Source organism: Labrus bergylta, chromosome 20 (genome assembly GCF_963930695.1).
Source record: "Labrus bergylta chromosome 20, fLabBer1.1, whole genome shotgun sequence".
NCBI classification, from domain to species: domain Eukaryota; kingdom Metazoa; phylum Chordata; class Actinopteri; order Labriformes; family Labridae; genus Labrus; species Labrus bergylta.
Window position 1 is genome coordinate 11,385,416 of NC_089214.1, and position 24,308 is coordinate 11,409,723.

At 41.1% G+C, this 24,308-nt stretch overlaps 1 protein-coding gene across 3 annotated transcripts in view; it reads right to left on the reverse strand.

The window, feature by feature from the left end:
• Window positions 1–24,308, reverse strand: part of arfgef1 (ADP-ribosylation factor guanine nucleotide-exchange factor 1 (brefeldin A-inhibited)) — a 51,790-nt gene that overhangs the window by 9,447 nt on the left and 18,035 nt on the right. Inside the window, exons 2-28 of one of the 3 annotated variants that reach the window (XM_065948787.1) lie at window positions 23,756–23,786; window positions 21,218–21,374; window positions 20,817–20,963; window positions 19,300–19,479; window positions 18,774–18,827; window positions 16,339–16,714; window positions 15,578–15,691; window positions 14,160–14,407; window positions 13,623–13,756; window positions 10,723–10,957; window positions 9,595–9,694; window positions 8,712–8,851; window positions 8,499–8,607; window positions 6,349–6,550; window positions 6,142–6,253; window positions 5,095–5,300; window positions 4,873–4,957; window positions 4,597–4,762; window positions 4,119–4,270; window positions 3,893–4,021; window positions 3,640–3,798; window positions 2,932–3,076; window positions 2,700–2,790; window positions 2,463–2,503; window positions 2,135–2,304; window positions 1,216–1,367; window positions 37–209 (exon numbers count right to left, since the gene is read on the reverse strand). In XM_065948787.1, coding sequence (XP_065804859.1) covers window positions 37–209; window positions 1,216–1,367; window positions 2,135–2,304; window positions 2,463–2,503; window positions 2,700–2,790; window positions 2,932–3,076; window positions 3,640–3,798; window positions 3,893–4,021; window positions 4,119–4,270; window positions 4,597–4,762; window positions 4,873–4,957; window positions 5,095–5,300; window positions 6,142–6,253; window positions 6,349–6,550; window positions 8,499–8,607; window positions 8,712–8,851; window positions 9,595–9,694; window positions 10,723–10,957; window positions 13,623–13,756; window positions 14,160–14,407; window positions 15,578–15,691; window positions 16,339–16,714; window positions 18,774–18,827; window positions 19,300–19,479; window positions 20,817–20,963; window positions 21,218–21,374; window positions 23,756–23,786 — 4,008 coding nt within the window. Of the gene's footprint in view, window positions 1–36; window positions 210–1,215; window positions 1,368–2,134; window positions 2,305–2,462; window positions 2,504–2,699; window positions 2,791–2,931; window positions 3,077–3,639; window positions 3,799–3,892; window positions 4,022–4,118; window positions 4,271–4,596; window positions 4,763–4,872; window positions 4,958–5,094; window positions 5,301–6,141; window positions 6,254–6,348; window positions 6,551–8,498; window positions 8,608–8,711; window positions 8,852–9,594; window positions 9,695–10,722; window positions 10,958–13,622; window positions 13,757–14,159; window positions 14,408–15,577; window positions 15,695–16,338; window positions 16,715–18,773; window positions 18,828–19,299; window positions 19,480–20,816; window positions 20,964–21,217; window positions 21,375–23,755; window positions 23,787–24,308 lie in introns of all 3 variants that reach the window. The other 2 variants (XM_065948786.1, XM_065948788.1) reach the window with 2 other exon arrangements.

Sequence of the window (24,308 nt, forward strand, 5' to 3'; positions counted from 1 at the left end):
AAATCTCCGGTGTCTGTGTATTGTGGTTTTACTTACTGACGATGTGACCAGTGGTCTGGAAGGCCAGCTCTACAATGCTCTCATCCTGGTCAGAAGCAGCCAGGTGGAAGACGGAGAAGATGTTCTTCCAGCCTGAGCGGATGTTTGCCGCCTGGGAGTTAACCATTTGGGCTATACAGCGCACCACCATGTCTCTGATGGTGGGAGACCTGGAACGAAGAATAAAGGAGGAGGAGGACAACAGAAAAATTAGAAAAAAAAAAGGGATGTAAAACCAAAGAGCAAAGGGCAGAAGCATAAACGAAGAAACACAAGAAAGAGACAAGAAGAAAAAATGATCCAAGATGTCGCTCGCCTGTGTACGACATAGCGCAGCTCTCTGAGTCAAGTATAAGAGTCAATCAATTAAAAGGAAGGAAATTCACCTCTTCATTGATGTCAATTATCCTAAAAAGCTTTTTAATATCATCCTCCATCTCATTCTTAGTCAGATTCATTCTTACAGCTTTGGCTTTTCTCTGCACGATAGGTTTTTACAGCAACTGTTGCCATAGTGAAGAGCTCTCCTAATTACTCTGTAGACATGAATGAGAGAAAAACTCTTCCTCCACTTAGCATTGCACACACACACACAGATAGACACACTAGCACAGAGGAGGGCAGCATGGGAGAGTCTAATGGACATACAGCGCTGCAGGGTTTACATGGCTGCCTGCCATGTCCTCTCAGCCTGTTCAATCAGTGGGCAGATTTATACGTACACTGCTACTCCTCTTTCACATGAATGAAAAAGGATGCTGCAGTTATACAGTTATCTTTTGACCTGCTGCATGCGTACATTTGCATGAGTCAAAATCACACTCATGTAAAAAGGATAGCTATTTGAATTCTGTGAAGATTGGCTAGGAAGGAGCAAGTGGAGATAAAGGCTGTTTCCATGAATACACTGAAAGGCGTAATGCAAACAGACTGAAATGGGTCAGTCAAATGTTTGCATGTTGCTTTTCTGGGGGAAAACAAACAAACAACTGCTTACTCATGGTTTTAAAAAAGACAAAGAAGGAAGAGAGAAAGACAGAAAGAAGGAGGCAGACTGAACAAATGAGTTTCGACAGAGGTGGAGAGGCTGCAGCTATGAAAGAAACTGCTCAGAATTACAGTACTACCGCTTTACATTGTAGAGGAAACATTATTCAGAGATACTTGTCCTTTTACCTATTCTTTTTCATGATGTGCTCAAAAGGCCTAAGAAAGTCTTTCTGGAATCTAAAGTTGGCCAACTCTCCCTTCTCCAGGAATTTCATGGACAGCTGCCGGAGAGAGTCCACGGCAAAGATCGCCACATCTTCATTTGTGTTACAGCCAACCTGTATGGAAAGAAAAACACACTTCAGCAAAAGCACACCATTTTTTGAACAATTCTTCTATGACACATTTCTTGAATGCAACAAATTCAAAAGTCAACTTTTGGCAGGTGTTTTATCTACTTTCTACATGATAAATGTAGGTCATGAGCATTACACACTCCAAACCCAGTTTGTAGCTACTCAAGGAAAAGCTTCAGTGAGACATTTTTCTTTGGATACTTTGCTAGTAAAAACTTTTCCCTAAAACTATTTTTGTCAGTGAGTGAAATCAGCCTTCAGTAAAACGGAAAGAGTGACAGAAATCAACACTTCTCTGCATCTCACTCAGGGCCAGATTCACAGAAGGAAGCACTTTTGGTGCCCACTAAACCTGTGAAAAAGAGAACACCGTCTAACACACAAAGCCCACACAAAGGGTTAAATGCACCCCTAAATGGGCTTCAGAGCAAATAGGGTCTTTGTGCCCATATTGTAATGAGCCTTTATGCATTTGTGTGGGGCACTTTGACCCTTTCTATGCAAATTAACCCTGTTGCAAAAACTGTCGGTGCAAACAGACGCGCTCAGTGAGAGTGTACGTCAAGTTGATATGCAATTCATGGAGCTGTTTTTGGCCTCAATTTTTTCTTAGTGAATTCCCCCCTCAGTGTTTTACAAACTCAAGAAGTTTAACAAAATGTCCAGAACAATTTCTTTCTTTCTCCACAGCAGAACTAAACTGTGTAGATGTATTAAAAATGTTTCAGTTCCATGTAGTCCTCACCCACCTTGTTAAAGTGGTCACCAATAACCTCCCAGATCCTCGACCACTGCAGCCTGATGCGGCCCATGTTGTAATAGGAAATCTCGACTATTTTTTGCAGGCTGAACATACGTGGGTGTGTGGGCGAGGCCAGCTCATCCATGGACACAGCACACAGCCAGCGCACAAAATCAACTGCATAAAAAACACAAACAAAAATACAGACAAGATGTTTGCAATAGAGCCAAGAAAGGGTGTTTTGTACGACCAAGGTGACTCATAGCAATCAGAAATAGCTGAAATGTACCTGTCCTTGGAGCAATGAGAAGAACACAGCGTGAAGCTTGACTCACCTATTGCGTTACCGTCCAGTCTAGTAGAACCAGTGAATATCCTGCAGCAGAAAAATATGTGACAGTAATTAGAAGGTAAGATGTGAGACAGCATGCAATTGCATATTTATCAAGAAGAAAGAGAGAGGCGAAGAACAATAAGACCAGCATATTAGTTTATTCAATATGACTAGGTGTGCTGCACTGAGATGACAATGTATATGTTTTTTTCTTTTCACTTCAGAATGACTGTTGTACCTGTCCACAGCCACCACCACACTCTGAGAGCTTGTTTCTCCGATGGACTCCTGAATGCTCAAAATCTGCTTTCTGTCCACTGTCCCTCCAACTACAGAGCAAAGCACAGAGGATTACATGTCAAACATCAGTTATAAGAAATGTTTTACAGTCAAAGTGTGTACACAAAAACAGCTTGCGAATTATAAAAGAACAAAGCTGTGACAATGTGTGTTTAATAGCTGGAGCTGACCTAAACCGAGGTACTCGTCGTTGCTCTGCTCCTTCGTACTTGTAATAAAGCCTTCTTTACTCCGCACCGTCCCTGAGATGTAGCGTGCTTTCACCCCTGTACCGATCAGCTGAGCCAGCTCCAGCTGACTGATGCACTTCATGATCTGAGAGAAGAAGAAGAAGAAGGAGAAGGCACAAGACAGGGCCATGTTTAGATTCAAAATGTAATATGTGAATTAATAGAAATGGACAAAGCAAAACATTTAGACAGGACGGTGGATGAATACTGCTACACCTGTCTGATAGGTGAGGTCCAACTGGTTCCTATAAAATACACAAAAAGGCTTCTGACTGCAGAATCCTTAAATGCAATACCAATGCACTCCGAGGAAAATCCTGGAAATCAATCTATTTTAGGTAGCCATAGCAAAAACTTTTACTGCTTGTTTTAAGGGCAACATATGCTTCAGGTTATGAACAAAATAGTTTTTAGGTTTTTGAAGTTATAACCCACAGGAGGCTGCACTAGTTTGTTTCATGTTGTTTCTAACAACAACTCTTAGTTGTTAAAAAAAAACTCAAACATATGTCCAATGGGAAATTGAGCCAATTGTGGCTGACTGTCTAAATTAGTGAAGGAATTTATGAGGAAAGGGGATACAATGAGTTTATATAGTACACAGTTTTGTGAGGAAGACAGTTTTTAACAGAAAAGAGAGTAGAAAACCTCATGCCAGGAGTTGCCCAGGTAGTTGCCGTCAGTGTGTGCAACAGTGATGAGGGTCTTGATGGTGTCGATGTTCTTCTGCTTCATTTCTGAGATGCCAGAGCTGGCGGTCAGCAGAGTGAACCTCGCCAGGGCCTGCACATATGCATCTCTCTCCAACTGTTGCAGAGACAAAAAGACAAGGCAGTGTGTCAAGATGGTTTGCGCCAATAGATAAATTGATACACTAATCCCTCAGTTCGGACTGCAGTACCTGGATGGAGAAGATGCATGCAATCCTGATGGCAAAGCGGATTCCCTCCAGACACAGTGAGGCCACCTCAGTGTCATCACAGTCCTGAAGCCCAACGCTAAAAGCAGCCAGGAAGGGAGTCCATGCCAGCTGAAGAACAGAGAGATGAGGTTGATAACATGTACATGTACAGTCAAACTGTACAGTATACTGTATGTCTTTGTGTGTCTCTGTCGGCTTGTGTTACCTTGAACATGGGCCTGACGTGTTCAAGATGTGTGGCACTGGTGAAGGGAGCCTGGACGTGGCTCACGGCCTCCATCAGAGCTTTTGCCGTCTTTGCCATCTGCTCCATCTCCACGTTGTAAAGCAGACGTCTCTGCTTCTCACTGGCCACACCTGAACCAGAACCCACATTTACCAAATACATACTTAGCTTTATATATTAAAAAAACAACACTATTTGCATTTCAGGCCATGCAGAAGGATGGCTTGAAAAAACATCTCACTAGAAAGACACGGTTTAAGGGTGAACCACAGATACATTTCATAAAGGCATCCCCCAAGGTTCAGTCACAGGCCCATTTTTATTTACTGATTAGATAAAATGTTGCAAACAGCACAGGCTAAAATCTGTGTTTAATTTCTATGCTGGTGATGCTGTTAAAACTTCCATCTTACTAGTTTCTTACATATCAGAGACATATCATACTAGAGAGACTCACTCTGCTTATTGGATTTCATGGTGAGCTCTTTCGTCTCCTTCATGGCGATCTTTTTCCCCGCAATCTCGTCATAGATGGCTGAGAGGTATTCCTCAGGTAGGTCTTTGCTGTCGTTGATGCCGCGGTTCATCTTGATGTATTGCTCTTTTGTCATCTTATTCTTCACCTTTGGAGACAACAACAAGGATACGGGTCAAAAGCTGCTGGTCTGAGGGAATGACAGCTGCAATAACACATTCCCATAAGGCCGCTGCCTTGCTGAGGTGTAGTGCTTACCTGTGGACTATGAAGGTCTGTTGTCAACATAATGATTGAGTAGGCAAGGACGTACGCTGTGTCAGCACTTGCAAATAGTGTTTGCCTGAAAAATTGAGGGGAAGGGGAGGGTAGGAAGACAAGGAATACATATTAATAAAACAGCATTTTGTATGTGGGCCACAAAAACTCTAATTCAGCTCTTCTATTGTCAGAATCTCCAGACAAGTGATGTAAACTCACCCCTGGTTGCATTCAAGGTATCTTGCTGCAAATTTCTCCATGAGCCGGTCAATCTTCTGGGCCTCTCCAGGGAGTCGAAAACCCTCCAGGAACATGCGTAGTGCAGAAACAAAGTCTTTGCCCTGGAAGTCCATTTGATCTACGTATGCGTACATCACTTCTTTGTTGAAACGGTCATTATCCCCGAGGAATTCTCCCACTTGAGTCTAAGAGAGAGGAGGTGAAACTTATCTGCTATGTAACATGAAAATAGACAAGTGTTTAATCCTGCTAAAAACATCTAAAGGATATGCTTTTGCTTAAAAACTGGTTGAAACTAAGTAAGAACTCAACTTTTTCACAAGCGCTTCTCTCGTAAAAAGGCAGAAAATTGATTTGGTGTAAAGAGCAGCTTATAGTTTTGTCTGTCTTTTCACCATGTATACCTTCCACAAGAAGCTGTTCTCATGTGGATTAACTAAATACATGTTAAGACTTTCATTCTTTCAACAGTGTTTTAATGCCACTACATCTAAGGGCCCTCCTTTCTAACAAGATTCTATGAAAGGTCTTTAATGTTGATTACCGCAACGCACAGCCACCCTTGAGGTTGTCCAATCAAAGCAGTGTGCTGCTCATTAGAGTTAACATTTACTCTGCTTGCAGGGCTCTGGTTTAGAGTGACCAGGGTTTATGTTGTTGGACAGAAATAAGGTTATCGTGTGTTTCCTTTGTGGTTTTGAAAGGCTGATACCAAGAAGTGAAGAGCAGAGTTTGTTTGTTTGCCAAGAATGTTGATGCTTTTTAGTTTCTAGTCACTAATTCTATTTAAGAAATCAGATAAAGTTGAACATGCTGTCTTAATGCAGACTACCAGACCCACATTTTTGGTTTAGGAAACATTTCTTAGATCTGAGACATAAAATCTCAACCTGGCACAAAGGTATAGCCTCGATATTATATTTATATGAATTAATGTCTTACTAGAAAACTGAGATAAATGAAGTAATACAATCAATTAGGTCTGTTATAGCTAAGGCATGTCATGAAAAAGGGGTGATGTGTTACCGAATCAAGCCTCTCTTCCTGGTGCAAGAACTGCGCAAGATCCTCTGGGGTTGTACCCAGCATGCCTTGCTCTTGAAGGTACTGGATTCCTCTCTTTGGTTTCTTGTTGAACCTTTACAGAACCCAGAGGCAAAAACACACATTATAGCCTTCTCAGTATCAATGGAAACAGAAACGACATTTGAATGATGTGTGTGGACAACGTACAGATCAATGCCTTGCTCGATGATCTCTTTCTGCTGTTTGAGGACCTCAAACTGCTCCGGGTTGTCAGTACCAGACATCTGGGTGCTGTAGCTACCGATGCCAGACGAGGCTGTGGAGTCCAGAGAGTTAATGCTCCCATAGCGGTTTATGGTCTCCGGGGCCTTGGTCTCTGTGCTCTCCTGTTCTACCGGCTTCTCTTGACCTGATGAGCAAAGAGAAATACAAGATGAGACAACCCAGAAGGGATGAAAAATGATGGGAAATAAGTATTTCTATTTGTACTGTAAGAAGTAATCGCCTCAAACCACCACAAAGGTGAGAGTTTTTAATTCAAAGTGTGTCGCTGGCTCAAACTGGGCCTGGAGACTAAAAACTTAAATCTTGTACTGCAGGAGAACGGCTTGAGTAATTGAAAGGGGAAACTGCAACACGGAGAACAAAATGACCCTGAGGGATTCTTAATGATTGTTGGAAGCAGGGAGGGGATGCACACTGGCATTACTCACATGCATACAAGACCAAAGCCTAACAAACTCCAGAAAACACACTTATTCACACAGAGCAAGGGGGCAAGGCAAGGTATGAGGGGAGGGTTTTTATAAAAGGCGGTGATATCTAAAAAGATCCAGGCACTCAGAGACGAAGCAGCCAAAACTTAACGGCCAGGAGGGGTGGTTTCTTAAGCTCAGGGATCTGCTGTTTGCAGCTGCTGGAGCAGGTCCACCCTGTAACCCTGAGCTCTCAGCCAGGCGTCTGATTACATATCGGAAACTCGTTAAAACATTCAGGACTGTGTCACGGTAACATGAGCTGAGCTTCTATTTGTTGGGCTTACAAAGAACAGAGAGAAGAAAATGGAGGAATACAGAGGAAGGGATGGACATGAATCTAAAGTTGAAGCTGGTCAAATACTTTTAAATTATTACTAAACTCAAAAGACATTTTAACAAACCGGTTTTGACCATTAGTTTACCTAAATCCATAGCTAGCTTTGGTTACTATTAATGGGTTAGATAACAGACTATCTTATACCAAACACATGTTATTTAATGCAAAACAAGTACTAAACCTTCTAATCCACAACAAGCTTGAAAACACATATCCTCATCACAGCAACACTTTCTAGCAAACACTTCTTTCTCTTCTAATTTTTACCTGCTCTCGCTTTGAAGTCAAACAAAAAGAGACAAAACAAGAGACAAAGAGTGAAGATGATATATTGTATTTACATGATTCATTGTTTTGGATTTAACTCTAATGCACTTCCACTAACAAGACAGAAAATCATCTTAATTCTCCAAAGCCATCAGAGTGAATTAAACATTCAAAATACAAATTCTACATCCTACTAGATGCCTCTGAGTGAACTCAGTTGGCTATCCTTGACAACTCAGCCCTGGGGCTAGCCGGTGGATATTTCCACTGTCTTATCTTTTCCAGCCTTTTTACAGTTTAGCCTTTTACTTAGTTTGAGCTCCTCCTTTAGAAAACAACAGAAATCCTCTGGTGTGCCAAAGACCCAGGGTTCCGATTCACACACAGTTCACCTTTTATGTTTAAAATGTTGGTGTCATTGCTTCTTGGCTTCGGGTATTTGCTCTTTTTTTAGTCTGACCCTGTGAGCATTATCTCACTGCCTCCCCTGCCTGGAGCTGAGCTGATGGATGCTTGCCTCCCTTCTCAGAGCCGTACCAAGTGTCAATCCCGCAACTGATTGCAGCTGTGCCAACGGATGTGAGCTATATCTTTAACCCAAGTTAACCTGGATGATAAACTGCTGCTGAAGGAAAGAATAGGTGCAACCTTTACAGGCTAATCTCTGACACATACCGTCAACAACAAAGGTTCAGTTTTTCACAGAGGAAAAAAGAAAATCAGCGTTTTTGTGGCCAAAATCAGCAAAACATAACACTGTAGGCACATCAACAATTCTTGTATGTATCATCTGTTTGTAAATGGGCATTAGACACCTCTGATCAACCAAACCAAACCCCTAATTTCAACAGGATTCTTATCACTTCACTTGTTAAAAGACAAAATAAATGGTCATTGTGAAGAGTTTGACTGAACAGAAAGGTCACTTTGTATCATATTTAGTTTAGGATTGATAGCTGCCAGCTTAATTACATTCCTGTACATCAGCGTCTTACCGAGGCTTGTCTGGGAGTTGGGGTTGACATATTGGTCTTTACTCCATTCGACCATACATTTCAGGATGGACACTAGACATTCAAGGCCTTTCTTTCTCAGTGTCAGCTCCTAGACAATGAACAAAAAAAATTCCACATGTCTTCAAATTCTATAACTGCACATATTTAGAGGTAAAAAAAAAAAAAAAAGGAAAGCGAAAAAAAATGTATCACCTGTACGGGTGTTGTGCCAAGCTCATGGCCCCCACGACCCTGTGCAATCTTTGAGAGGTCATTGACCAACCGCTCAAATATGTTAGCAGCATTCAAGTCACAATCATAGTTCACGTAGATGTCCACCACGCTCTGGGCATCTGAAAGAGAGAGAGAGAGAGAGAGAGAGAGAGAGAGAGAGAGAGAGAGAGAGAGAGAGAGAGAGAGAGAGAGAGAGAGAGAGAGAGAGAGAGAGAGAGAGAGAGAGAGAGACAGATGGAACACAGATGGAGTTTGTCAGTGAAAAAAAAGTATGAAACGAAGGAAACTGTGCTGATCTGCCGGCATGGAAACAGTACCCATTATAAGAGGTTAATTATAACAATCAAAATAATTAAAGCATTTACAAAATGAGGATATATTACTGTATTTAGCCAACAAATATTTAGGAAAACAGCGTATGTGTCTGTGTATGGAAATTCTCTCCCAACTGTCAATTACTGCATCGATATCAGATGGACTTAGTAAATGGACTTGAGCTTGTGCAGCGCTTTTCTAGTCTTCCTACTACTAAAGCGCTTTTACACCGCTGGCCTCACCTACCCGCTCACACTCAGTCACACACTGATGGCAGAGGCAGCTATTTAAAGTGTCCATCAGTATATGCTAATCCCATTCATACACATTCATACGGCGGAGTAGCGGGAGCAACTTGGGGTTAAGTGCCTTGCCCAAGGACACATCAGACATGTGGCTGAAGGAGCTGGGGATCGCACCCCCAACCTCTCAGTTGAGAGCTGACAACTTTACCAACTGAGCCACAGCCGCAGAGGAGCAATACTCATCTGTGACACATAAGGATTGATTAGTTCCTCGTTACAAAGTAACAACAATAAACACTAACCTGCACATATTCTGGTGAGGGTTTGGATGACCATCCACTTGTGGTCGTAGGAGCTCGTGGACGTCTCAAGAATGTAGAGAAAAATCTCCTTAAAGAACACCTGCAGACAGAGTGAGAAACAACACCATTAGCTGTTAGCATGACCCAACACAACACATGATTATTCTCCTTCAGGAGACACAGCAGGTGGTCCTACATTACAAACTTTGAACCAACTCTTCCACAATAAGAAATTATCAGCGGCAGAAAGAAGGTACAAGTGAAACCCTCTATTGCACAGAGGTGGAGGAATGTTACAGCGCAGTGTGAGAAACCACATCTCACATTCATCACCTTTGTCAGCTGCCTGCAGCATTTGGAAAAGGGTATCAGAGTTTTAGTGTTAGAAAATACTGGATGTGGTGTTCTTCCACGGGGAAAGACCAGAACAGAACTACTGTGTCTGTTATTCTCAAACCTTAAAGCAGGAGAATTCACACCTAAAACTTGTTGTGAGTGCACACGGGTAGAAACTGAATGACCTACAGGGCTGCTTTTGTACTTGTTATCTTGCAGAACTTCATATTTTGCTTCCTTTGTCTTGAATAATGTGCACTTCAAGCCATTTGTTCCCTGGTATTTTCCTGAAACACTTATAGCTGCAGGAGAAGGTGTGAAACTGTTGCTTCCCATCTAGAGGCGGTGGGTGGATATAAAAATATACCTAATGTGCTGTGCCAACTGGTTCCTCAGGTTTTCCCTGAGAGCTTACATGTTGAAAAAGAGCTGGAATAAATGAAGAAGAAAAAAAAAAAGAGTGCCAAATGGACAGTATTTAGCAAAGATCAAGTGTGGTTTTTGGTAGTATGGACGACTTTTATTGCTTCATACTGAAAGCTTTTGAGTGAAAATATCTGATGGTTGTGAAGCAGCCGCAGAAAGTGGCTTTAGTAGGTGAGAGGTTTTAAGGTGTTAAGCTGCCATCTGAAAAACCCTGAGACATTTTGAGATCTTAGTCACCCCATTAAGGTAAACTCAGATTGTCAGCAGAGACGTTGTTGTATTTTCTACAATCGATATATATCTATATACAGGGATGTTGACTTAAAAACCTTCAATCGCCTGACAAGCACAAGAACTGTCCGTTACCTCGATTTGCATTTTGAGGTGCGTCTTGAAGTGAGAGAGCAGGGTGAGGAAAATGGAGAGCGAGAGTTCGAAGACCTCTGGCACGGAGGAGACGCCGTTCTTGGACAGGGCCACGCACAGGTACTGCTTGATGGCGTTGATGAACATCTCATTAGTCTTGAAGATGGGCCCAGCGTTCTGCAGGATGGAGAGGAGCAGCTGGAGGGACAGGACCTTTGAGCGCAGCTCGTGGGACCTGAGGAAGAGGGGAGAGGAGAGGAGAAAGATCAGCAAGTGTTTATGTGTGTATTTCTAGGTGAGGGTTTACGTCTGCATCTTAATCTGATACTGTTTTGTGTACACTAACCCCATAAGAATAAATGTGGCTCCTGAATGAACACATTCTGAAGAGCATCAACATTTCAGTGAATTCAATTCTTCCAGTGACAAAATGAAATGTCTCACAAAACTGAAGTAGTAGTAGAAGTTTTACTTCAAAGAAGCAGTAGTGTAATTCAAACTGAGACCACATTATACTGGAACACTCTCCATCTGAGAGTTTAGACCTTCAACAGCCATCAAAAAAAAAATACTAGGGCGACTGAATCAAAGCCTTTTTTTTTTTTTTGCATGTGGAGCCTCTGCTCGTCTGAACTGCGTTTCTGCAGCAGAAGGACTAAAATACTGGAGCTCAGAAAACATTCTTTCTGCTACTTTATATGCTGAGATTGGCTGCCTCTCTGCAGTGTCTTCCATCTCTGGCGAGCAGACAAAGTGGGATTTATGTGGCACAACAAAAAATGTGATTCTAGTTCTGCTGCAAGTGCCAAAATGTTTTACTTTTTTCCCTCTCCAAAGAAAACGACTTCTGTCAAAAAAAAGCAATAATGCATTCTTATGGTGAGTTTATAAATACAAAGGTATCACAGCGTGTTTAAGAAACAGGCATAAAAATATGAATAATTAAGTATTTAATCAGATAATGTCTGATGTGTATTAAATTATTATAATTCAGACAATATGTATTGAACACAAAAAAATAACCCCTCTATTCCCCCTCAAACCCCCACACAGGACTACCTCACTGGACTGTAAAATACAATATAACATACATCACAAACGTGCAATATATTTATCTGCATAGTAATTTTACTCATAGCTTTTCTTTTTATATCTATTTATATCTGCACCTTATTTTTCTATGTAAATACTTGCTGCTGTTTTTTTTATCCTGCACTACAACGAGCCAAATGCAGCAAAATTTTGTTCTTATCTGCACTGTAAAGTACAAGTTTGAATGACAATAAAGAAAGTCTAAGTCTAATGGTCAAAGAACTACTGTAAGACTACATTACCCATAATTCAACACATGAAAGAAACACAAAAACATAAAAACAGTATGATAATAACTTATTATTCTTGATGAAAGCCTGATGTTGCCAGACAAAAATGATACATTAATCAAGTATTTCATATAACATTTTTATATTTAGTTTGGATTTAATATATAAATGAATCAACAACAGAGGATTTATTTTGTACTACAAACAATCACAGATGTCTCATAACAGAACAATTCCTCTAGTAGAAAACGTGTTCCTTTTGATCCAACTCGACAACACAAAGTCGTATCTGATGGATAATTTAATATAAACGAAGCTTCCCTGCCTGTGTGCTGTGTTGAATGTGTGTGACAGAGAGGGAAACGTCCTTGTTAGGAGGCTAAAAGGTTTCTGTCACATCAGAGCCAAGGTAATTGACATGGCCTTCATCAGAGGAACAAACACACTGTTGCACTAAAAAATAAAATAAAAACCTATTCAAGAATTGTCCGAGCTTCAATTTTTCTAAAAAAAACAAAAAAAACAACAACAACAACATGTAAATAATAGAATAAAAGATTGGATGAATGGAAATGTAAGCAAACACATTCAGTCAGTCAGCCTACAGATGCTGTGTGAATCGAGTTAAACTCAGAAACCAGATGCAGGAAATCCTGTTTCACAGCTCTCAGGGCCAGCCAATCAGATGCCTCTAATGCAACCAACCAGGGGCATGGTCCGAGGAAATATTGAATGATAGCACAATCAGATTTTCGACATTTCTGGTGGTTTGAAACAGGAAACTGTTAAAAGGGGAATCATGAGGAAGTGATTCAGAAAGTGCTGAGCGATGCCTCATTGTCTTCTTCATCACCGTTTCTCACAAAAGCAGTGCTATCACTGGAGCTATCCTCATTATAAAGAATGACTCATGTCTATTCTTATCCCCCAACACACTCACAAACAATAATAACCAAAGCAGTGGAAGATAAAGGGGGGGAGGGGGGCAGAGGAGCTGGAGTAGCATACAAAAATATTCCAAAAAAGTGTTCTTCACAGATAGATTTGATGCTGAATATGATCTTTATGCATTGTTGTATTGAGGAACAAAAACTGGAAAAACTCACAGGTTTGTGAGTAACATCAATTGCCTATCAGGTGTTAATGACAAATCTCTGTTACAATTTCAAATATTCTCATTTGGATGATGTATATTTTTGGATTTTTGTTGTCGTATTCTTATTTGTAAAAATTCAAATAGTCGATTTTAACGTAAGTCCGGTCTGACAATGCAAACAGCCAATCATAGTTGAGGAATTGGGGGCAGCTAATCAGATTTCGGAAGGGGGGGGGGGTCAGTGCCAACCCAATCCAACCCTCTGGACATGTGCCGTTATGTAACTTCATCCTGCTTCCACACAGCCATCGTAACTTTGTCATTGTTATTCCACGCTGTAAACATTCATTTCTCTCACTTTTTGTGCACATACTAAGTAACAAAAGATTACATTTAAGTTAAGATAGAATTCTAAACAATTAATGACAAGGCAAATAAAACAGAAATCCCATATTTGCACACCGCACTGAGTTCACTCTTACTTGGGGTCAGGTGGTCCGTCTGACAGCGGTTTCATAGACAGCTTGCAGAGCGAGCGAAAGACCAGGAAGGCGTCTTTCTGGAGGATGTGGGAAAACTTTGCACCCGGTTGCTGCCCGGGTGCTCCTCCTGATTCCTACAGAAGAACAAAAACATTTTTTTTAAATCAGTGAGCAGTTAACAAAGCCTTATTTCATCCACATCCTCTTAATTATACTCCTTGCGGTCTATTCAATGTTTAACCTTGATTAGTGATAAGTAGTCCTCACAGCATGAGTGTTGACAGAATTATTCATTATTTTGCCTTTTGATTAAATGAAGTATTTTGTTCCTTCTGACACTCAGCCAGAATAGCTATTTGGCAGGGCTCAAATGTTACATCATCAACATGAATATAATATTTTTGACACGTGAACTCCAGCAACATAACTCATTAAAAACAAAATGCTGCAGTTTCTAACTAGTGTTTGCAAAGTGTACATGTAGACTGTAAATGTCTTGTTATCTTAAGTATGCAACAACTCTGCTCTGTTTTTTACCTGAGTGTCGTTGGATGAGACAGACAGTCGGTCATCAGGAAGCGAGGGGGTGAAGCTGGCAGAAATAGGCGTGCCGGGGATTCCGTTGGCGTGGACATGCTCACTGTCGCTACCCAGGGTGCTCTCGTCCTCCAGAGAGCTCTGAGTGCCCTCCGTCACCGCTTCAGCCGGCTCCGACTCTGCAGGCTCGCTCTCCCCACTGGACTCTTTGGTGTCAGAGCAAAGGTTTGTGGGGTCCAAGCAGTGTCCTGAGGTGATAATGGAGATGGATTAACAGGGTGACACTTTCCTAAAACATCAGGACTACATGTTTTCAACTTCTTTATCTTGGAGTTTGTCATAACATTCAGCAGCAAATTTGCAAATTCCATGTTCTGCAGCATGTACCAAACCTTCAGGTTAAGAGAGGATACTACTGTAAAGTGCATTCTCTGCCAAATGTTGCTTCCTGCCATTAAAGCCTATTTGTAGACAATTTTGCTCAAGGGCAAAATTCTACTTAAAAAGGATGCCCAAGCACTATTTTTGTGTGCACGAGTTAATAAAGCTTTTTTTTTGCAGCGATAAAAAAAACATTGCTCTTTTTTACTTCTGCACACAAAAACAGAGTTCTTTGCCTTCTTTTCGTTAACAACTACAGCAACTTAAGGGAGCTTGACTAAACCTAAAATTATAGCAAAGCTGCCCAGGAACTGAGGACGTATTTCTTAACATAGGGCTGTGTTTAGAGTCTCCTTCTAGCATTTTGTACCCAGAACAGAGCATTTCATGTATCCAACAAGTGCATCATATATGCACTTGTTGGATACATAATAATAATAATAAAAAAAAAAAATAAAAAAAAAATATATATATATATATATATATATATATATATAATCACTGAAGTGCAGCTTGTATATTTTGTGTTAGTTAAGTGCACTTCTCTCCTCTTCATACAGTAAATGCACCTACGTGAAGAATAACAGGAGGAGAGTAACATGCTTGCATGATCCACAGATGAGCTGCATTGTGCTGGTCATTCAGTATGTGGTGTTACAGCTCATTTTTCTAAAGTTCTTTGTGCAAGGATTTTGATATTTCGCCGAAATGTCAAAGACGGCACATAAAGGGAGAGCACCATGGAAAGGGTTCATGAGAGCTGCCCTGAACAAAGAGCAGAGAGGACGTTGTGGCTGTGGTACTTGAACCTGCTGTTCAGTCATCTGCTTATTCACTGCAACAAGTACACGCACTTGACAGTTACTTTAAGGTCAATTTTTACACGTAATCTATTCTTTGATACCAAAACAAAACTGCATTTATAAACGAGTCAACAAATAAAAGTAATAATGATTGAAGCAAACACTCAGAGCACTATTGCCTGCCTTTCAGAAACATGTCCACATTTTAAAACGTATATATTCTTTACATCTCACCTCCTGCAACAGTATTGACCACCTCCTGAAGAATGCTCTGCACAATTTCCTGGGCTTTCTCTTCATAGTTAGGAGACTCCTCTTCCTCCTCGCCTGCCTCTTGGTGCTGCTGGGCTGCTGCATCGTAAAAAAAAAAAAACACACAGTTTAAGAAAAAACTCACTCATCCACTTTTTTTGACTAAAAGGTGCAGAGGGCAATCAAAGCCTGCATTCTGCTGAGCTGAGGGTTTTCCAGGGCAGCATGCATAAACTCAAAATATGACAGACAGACTATTTTTAATCCTGCTTTTCATATTCTTCACCTGCCTCTCTCAGTGAATGAGGCACTGTAGTGCTGAATGTGGTATCAAATGTTTTCTACAGTAAACAATAACTCTAGCCACGTTTCTCTTCTTTGACTGAGTTGCAAAAATGACAAGAGGGAATCTTTTATAGTGAGTATTCAGAATGTTTGCTGCAATCCTGGGTGGTTTTATCAGAAAACATATTGGCTTTAACATTGATTAGCCATTTATTTAGTGTAAAAATAGCTTTAATTAAAAGAAGGTGTTACTGCAGAAGATCCAGTAACACTTAAAGGGTCAGTTCAAAAGGAAATGGCAATATTTGGAGAGACTTTTTTCAAACGATTTAAGGCACGGGGAAAAGAGGCAGATTGTTAGTGCAATTCATTATAGCACCTGTCTTTCTTCTCTTTCTAGACAAGATTTTAAAAAAATAATATAGAATTTTAACAAAAAGGGCAAAAAATAGTCTTACTCTGTGCTGCTGCAGTGGCTTGATCCGCTTCCGTCTGTTCATTTTCAGCCACGCAGAAATCAGAACCATTTTCTGGATCTGGACTCTCGTACACAGGCCCCTGCTCTTCCTGCTCCTCTCTCTCCCTCTGCTCCTCCTGCTCCTCACACACAGACCTGCTGCTTCCCTCAAGGGCGGGTGTTGAGGGAGTGGACGGGGTGGATGGGATGTTGATGCTCGGAGTTGTAGGGGTGACAGGCCCGTTGGCCTCCTGGCTCGGACCTTTAGCAGTTGTGTGGATGTGAGTCTGGAGCTGGGGGGAGTCTGGCTCGGTGTGCTGGGTGACAGGGGAGTGCTGCCGGTGACGCTCCCTCTCCAGCTGCTTTGCTTCCTGCAGCTGGGAGCAGGCAGGCGATACACACACACACACACACACACACACACACACACACACACACACACACACAAGAAATAAAAAGAAAAGCACAAAAACACATGTGCATAAAGAAAGCACATAGAAAAAGTATGCAAGGAACAAGCACATGCAACACACACACACACACACACACACACACACACACACACACACACACAGAAAAAGACAGGTTAGGACCATTTTATTAATCTCAAAACAGCAATTACAAGTTTGTTCAACCTGTCTAGATCCATAAAGTGTAAAAAAAAAAAAAAAAAAAAAAAAAAAAAGAGTTTAATACTTCCAGATGTCTTGGCAGAAAGCAAGAGTTCATGTTATTTCTAACATCTACAGTGTGTGAGCGTACATTATGGAAACGTAAATGAAAACGCAGCTCACTGAGAAGTAAGACATGCGACTAAAACAACTACGAGACAAACTTGGTGTAATCGACTCATGCTGGTTTCTATTTCAGTCCAGTGGTGGCCCGAAAACTACATTTCTGATGGAAAATGGCTCATACAGCCATGTCCTGGCTGATGTGTCATGGCTGACATGCGTTACCACTGCTTCCGATATGGAGTGCTGGAAAGTGTTGCATGAGCTGGAAGTGGGTCACAAGGCAGTTTCATACGGCTGCAGCTCATTAGATATGTGATGTTTATATCATTTCTGACAGTAGATAATAATAGTTTTTTTGGAGCATAATTAAAGCTTGTTGATGGTTCAAACTATTTCACAGAAAACACCAATGCATGTTCCAAAAAAAAGGAGAGAGCATACAGTTACAGGCAGTGGAAATTCTCTCAGCCAAGCCAGACTAACAACAGCCCAGTGTGCATTTCAAAGCAGGTGCATTTGTCTATTTGTCAGGCATACATGTTGAAGACAACAAATTATAAACTCAAGTGACTTGTAGAGGGAGAAGCACGGTGACTTAAGAGAGACAGGAGGGTACAGATGGAAATATAAACACATTTGTGACACGTTTACAGAACAGGGGTGATAGATGATGATCCTTCTGTCAACAGCAGACTAGCTTTGGATTTCAAATTTGAATGAACCATATAACTCTGCCAGTAACATCCAATGATTGTGTCAGCGATCATTTAATCTGTTGTGTGTTCTTGTTGTTTCTTCTTTCTTTTTCTCTGACATGGGAAACAAAAATGGTATTTCAGGCCTAATTTTTAAACACGCTTCTTTCATTAAAGCCATTATGTCTTGATTTTCAAACCAGCTTTCCACCAGCTGTTTTACTCTCATTTGATAAGCCTGCCGCTGTTGTAACATTTCAACTAAGCAATAAATTGAATGACACAGCATCCTAAATGAAACCATTAGTATTGAATATTTAGCAGGACAGACAATGACCTCGGCTGGAGGGGACAAACAAACTAAGCTCATTACTTAAATGCCACCTCAGTTGGATGGTGAGGGCTGAAGCTGAGTGAGGTGTGTGTGTGTGTGTGTGATCACACCATGCTGAGCTGCAGTCAGGGGGACACATCTCCAACACACAAACACACAAAGTGGATCTCCCCGTGCAGCAGCACAACACAACAATAGGGCTCTGCCTCAAAGTCTGCCTTGTCTCTCTGTCTCCACCCCTGACTGCTTCTTTCTATTTCTCCAACTGTGTCTGACTCAATACCAGTCGCTCATTGTTCTGAGAGAACTATATTAAGCCTTTGGAGGAAATTTAAAAAAAACAGAACACAAAGCTGTCAGGAATGAGACAGGATTAGCTGGCCTGCGATAAAACATTCACCACGCCCAGGTGTGGATGCAAACTAAGATGTAAATCGGTGTGCAGGGAAAGCGCAATGATTTGTAGGCAAGTCAACGGAAGCCAAAGCAAGCATATGGTGGCAAAAGGTACACAGCAAAAACCTGCTCCTGTGCAGTGTAGGAGCAAAGGAAAGCAAACGCATGAGTGCATGAATGGATGAGGAAAAGCTGTATGCGCAAACACAAGATACACAGAGAAGAGTTTAAGAGTTTTGATCAGGCAAGTTCACGGCAGTCCTGCACTCTTTACCTGGCGGTCACGCTTTCTGGAGGCCAGAGACCAAGATAGCTTGTGATTTGTAAGCTATGTGTCCAAAAGGAAAGGAGGGAGGCAGGTGAGGAGGGGGAAAGTGTCATTCAAAAAGAAAAAGATGACATTAGAGCAAGCTTTTGTTTTGAAAGGCAACACCTTAAAGTGTCCCACTGGACGCAGAGCAAACAGTAATCTTTATTGAAATCAGGAAGATGAGGTTTGAGTTAACCAAGCATAAAAGCTTTCCCAAAATTAATATGTCTCTCATTGTAATACAATCCATTTTGACTCCATGTCCAAAATAGTTTTAGGTTTTGGCAACTCATTGCAGCACTTTTTATTTGCAATCTCGCTGATTTCTTTGTCCAAAAAGAGGCAGTATTTGGCTTTTTTTGTCAAATTTCATAAAGAATAGCTCAAGGAAGAAGTTGCCTCTTTCACTTTGGTGTTTTTTTTGTTTGTTTTTTTTAACATAAAAAGCAATATCTTTGTTATAAGTGAATGAAAAGAGGGTTGGACATACTGCTTGATTTTCCATGCGTGCAAAAATGACGTTGAGCATCTGGGTGAGCGTGGCCTTGGCTGTGGTCTGGTTGATGAGGTTCTTGCTGGCCAGGTAGATGTTGTAACATGTGCGGACGGCCTGCAGCACGGTGCCCTCATGGATTTCTATGTGCTGGGAGGTCACCGCTGTCAACAGAGCCTGGGAGAAAGACATCGGAAACAATTGTGAGATTTACTAGCTCCAAAAGTTGTCATTATCTTCTGTTACTGCAGAAAAACGAAGTCAGCTTCAAAAACATACATATTATGAGTGTAAGGGTCCATTTCTAAAGTAGAGTTAATAAAGTTGGTGTCAAGTTTTTCGTTGGTCCATGGGAAACATTTTGAACATGTAACCTCACCACAGCCTTTTTTTTCTCACACATTCTTTCCTCCAGAAATGCTCCGGATATTTTACAAGTCGGCGTCATAAAGAGTCCTAATTCTCAAGTCAACAGTGTGACTCATCAACAGATAAATACATGATGTAAGGAAAACATTTCTAGAAACATGATTATTCATTTGGTGGACATGCGTTTCTAAATCTACTGTACATGTGTTTCACTGGAGAGTTTTGCAAACAGAGCAAAGCCGTTAAAAGACGATGAAATAAGATCAACAGAACAAGTTTTTAAAGTCTTAAATTCTAGAAAATAATAACCACAGGGTTTTACCCACTTTCAATCGGGACAGGTTGTGGCAGTATTATAATTAACAACACACTGATGAATTTTCATAAACATTTTTTATGTGCTAAAATTATTAATAATCAAGCCAAGGTGATAAACAATGCTTCAAAACTAACTTTAAATCTATCAGTTGAGCAACCTTTGAGATCCATGAGCACTCTTCTACCTTAGCAGCAACATTTCTCTTCACTGCCTCTCTAGCGCTGACGTCCAAACAAACCAGCCAAAGAAAACATAACAAGGATCAAAATGTTTTTTTCTCAGTCCTCCCTCTCAGGCCGGATCAGAGCCGCAGACACTTCAAGCAGTGACCTGTAGAAAGGCCACCAATACCAAAAAGGACAGTACTACAAAACACAACAAAACAAAACCTCTCTTTATTTAAAACTCCCCCAGTTGGAACTCATTTCCTTGTAAATAATCACAATTATGACATAATTACACACAACTTGCAAAGTTTCCAAATTACATATTGATTATTGAGCTTAAACAAAGATTGTCTCAAAACAAAAAACCCAGAAGGATTGTCTGCACTAAACGAAACACAGTGAGTACTTACAGTCAGTAAGTGTTTTTAACACTGGTTTGTGTGGATTTTGGTGACCCCTTAGACAAAGATGTTCCTCTTACCTCTTTGCAAATCTTGTCCTGTAAATGTATAAGTCTGTTTGTTTTTTTTAGCCATAATCTCATCCTTTTTTCTTTAATCAGACAAATGTATGACTCATCAAAAAGTCTTTGCTGTGGAAAATGAGAATAAGGGCAGGAGCCTTAAATATCTGCAAGAAACTGAGCAGATGAGGCCCACCTTGATAATCTGTAGCTGCACGCCCTCGTCAGTCTGCGGCCCTTGGAAACAGGCGCAGATGGTCTCGATGATCCTGTCGATGAGCTTCTTGCCCGGCGCCGTGTTGTCAGGGGCGCTGCCTGTCAGATGGCCGTACGCTATCAGTTTCTACAAAACAGAGACACATGCAAACATCAACATTAACACTTGTTATGACATGACCGGCGAGCCTTTATTTTCCTGATCATCTTATGACCTATATGAGAGAAACTTAAGTTTGGATGTAAATTTATAGCTCCTTTTCTACTTGACTTGTCTCAGGTAAGCAATAGATCTTAAAAACAATAGCACGAGTGAGAACCTCACAGAAACACTCCTGCAAACACTCGGGCGTCTGCGATCCAAAGTGTCCTTCCACTGACCTGTAAACAGTCGAGCGAGGTGATGACGATGCGGGGACATTTGGACTGACATGCCAGCTCAAACGGCAAGAAGTACTTGTCGGCTTCAATGAAGTTGGTCTTTGATTTGATTGGCGGTAAAGTGCTGGAACCTGATTTGCTGTCTCCACTGGGCGGACTAGGGAAAGAACAATACATGGACACAAACAAAAAAAAAGAAGCAATAGAGACTTTGAGATAAACACAGTGATCACACGGTACAGTCTGTCAGTCTGACACACTCACACTCCCAGAGATATCGAGGCATAAAACAAAAAGTGAAGACAGGCATGTTCCAGTGTACAGAAAATCCCTTTTACAATCCGCATTAAACTTGACCTCAAACACATCTTGCTCCTCAGAGAAAATGCAGAATAACAGAATCTTAAGTACACTGAATTTAATATGCTGCCTGACTGCTTTAATTTTTTTTTTTTTTTACTTGGTCTCTCTCTCAAGAAGGGGCATTAATCCCTGAGGCTTGTTATTCAGGCTCAGACTTTGCCACGTGTTCATGCTGACAAAGCACCTCCTACACCGGGACTGAATCTTAATAAAATGATGCAGCTATTTTATTTTTTTTAATACCAGAGACACAGCAATAAAATATGGACCATTTCTTTCAGCAGCCATGTATCTACAGCATCCCCACCACACCCAGACTGCACAGGCTGGGACAAGAGAAGAACCGAGACAGAGAGGAGGGAGGGAGGGAGACAGGGGGATAGGGAGCGGTTGTATTGTTTATGTCTTGGCGATGAAAACGGATGACTTCAGCTCTTTTCAGAGGGACGACCTCACTAAGTAAAGCAGGGCACAATCAGAGAGAGGAGAGAGGGAGGATGAAGTGTCTTGTAAGGGAAGTGAAGGGGGATAAAATGTTATAAAGAGGGCGATTTGGAAACAAAGGAGGAAACAGGCATCGAGCAGAATGAATTACTGAGGAATTAGAGAGAGATCAAGAGATCCGGAAGCGAAACAGAAGATGGGATGAAAAGGAAAAAAAGAGAAAAAGCAAAAAATAAAATAGCAGAAGCTTTCTGAAAACAGAAGAGGAGACACGCTCTTAAACAGGAATTGGAGAGGGAATAAGATGCTGTAGAAAGAAACATAAAGACAGAAATTAAAAGATTATTTCCAAAACCTTTTGGACAACCACATCAAAGTGGAGCTGTGTTTCCCTACAGGGTCATGTGTGTGGTTTGACCCACTCTGTGTTGTGCTGCTGTGAGTCTGCAGGGAGCTCTTCTCCTCTGGATTATTCCTCGACTCCAAGCTTAATGTCAGCTGGCCTGCTCTCTCGCTTATGATCAGCCCAACATCACACTTAGCCTGCTTGTTAAACACAATATGGACATTAAATGCACTTAAGTAGGACAGCGTAGGACTACATCTATATTTAACTGGTGTTATTGTGTGCGGGGGGTTTCATTGGATGCTATAGTTCAGATTTCTCTACACAGGGAAATGGGTTTTTATGTACTAAATCAATCTATCAGCATTACTATACAGGAGTATGTCTCATCTGGTATTTGGTTCTGGTATGTATTGACCTTGGAAATGGCCTTAGTGTGTGGGTGTGGGTTAAATGACCATTCAAGCAAGCTAGCAAGCTGACATTTGTCAGTCTTTAATGCTATGCTTATTCAACCAGCTCACGCCTCCAGCGTCATACTAAGAAGACAGTTATGAGGGACAATCTTTTCATCAAAGTCTTGGCAACATAGCAATTTTATAAATGCATTTTTTCCCACAGCAATGCTGACAAGCAGACCTAGTGTCTAGATCTATTGTTCAATGTCAACCAAACTTTGTCTGATGTCAGTGGTCTTTTAGGTGTTGTTAAATTGTTTCACTGATTTGGTCACTACATTCCATTCACAATAAGGAGTCTCCGAAAGCACCAGAATGAGGCCCAAAATGTGTGAGTGGTACCTGAGATGAATCTAAAAGCAGCAGCCTTTGAGTGAGCTGGGTGTGGCTGCACACAGCCTCACATCTATCCATCTTTGATGTACAAGTCCAAACCTCCAGGGTAAAATCTGAATGAAGTTGTTTGCTAATTTTGGAGGATTGGAAAAGATGGAAAAGAAATATAACGGGACAACAGGAGACGGGAAACGGGGAGGGACAAAAATGCAAGATGGATTTAACGATGAAACAGCAGGAGGAAGAATGAATGGAGAAGGGGTTTCATTCCAAAGCTCACGTTACCTAGCAGCTGACACACGGGCACACCAAATCTAAAGACACACACACACACACTCTCACAACCAAGTTGAGCATTAGGCGTTCATGAAGAAAGCCAATAATGAGAAGGCAAAGGGCTGCTGGAAACAAGCCAGGGTGTGAAACCAAAACAAAAACACGCTAGAGAGGCTGCAACCCATAGATACACACACTCACACTGTTTAATCCACCTCACTTGTCTGAACACAGGAGGAGGGAACAGACAGGCTTTTTTTTTTTTTTTTTTACAGAGCCCAGTGCTAACTGCGTTATAATAAATCAATTTCTTACCTTAATTTTTCTGATTCCTCTTTGATTTCCTCTGAAATGAAAAAAAAGAGAAAGGGATTAGATGTTAAATTAGTCAAGCATGAGCTTTGGGAAATGTACATTCTACACTCTGTTTTACTCAGCTAATGATACCATAGGGAGTTAAGAACATTTCAAGCATAACAGTGCGGATGAGTCAACATATTTATGAAGGACGCTTAAAAAAAAAAAAAAAAAGAACCATCTGAAACGTATTAATGCAAAACTTCGGTGTTTGCACGTATATGATTAAAAACTATTTTCAAAGTTGAGTGCGCGTGTTTGCGCGCAACAACCAAAATACCTCCCAGAGGATTCAGCTATATGCTATGCTTTGCAAAGGGTTACAGTAAACATAAACATCCATTAGAAATACTGTAGTTGTAAGAGTAGAGTTAGAGTGTTGAAACAGACTGGGGTTCACATTATTCAAGCAGAAAAACAAGTGTAGGGTGTTTCTTTTTGCCTAAATGTCACTGTGTCGCCCTGTGTTGACGTCCCACCGTTGTGCAGAAAAGAGCCTTGTTCATGTATT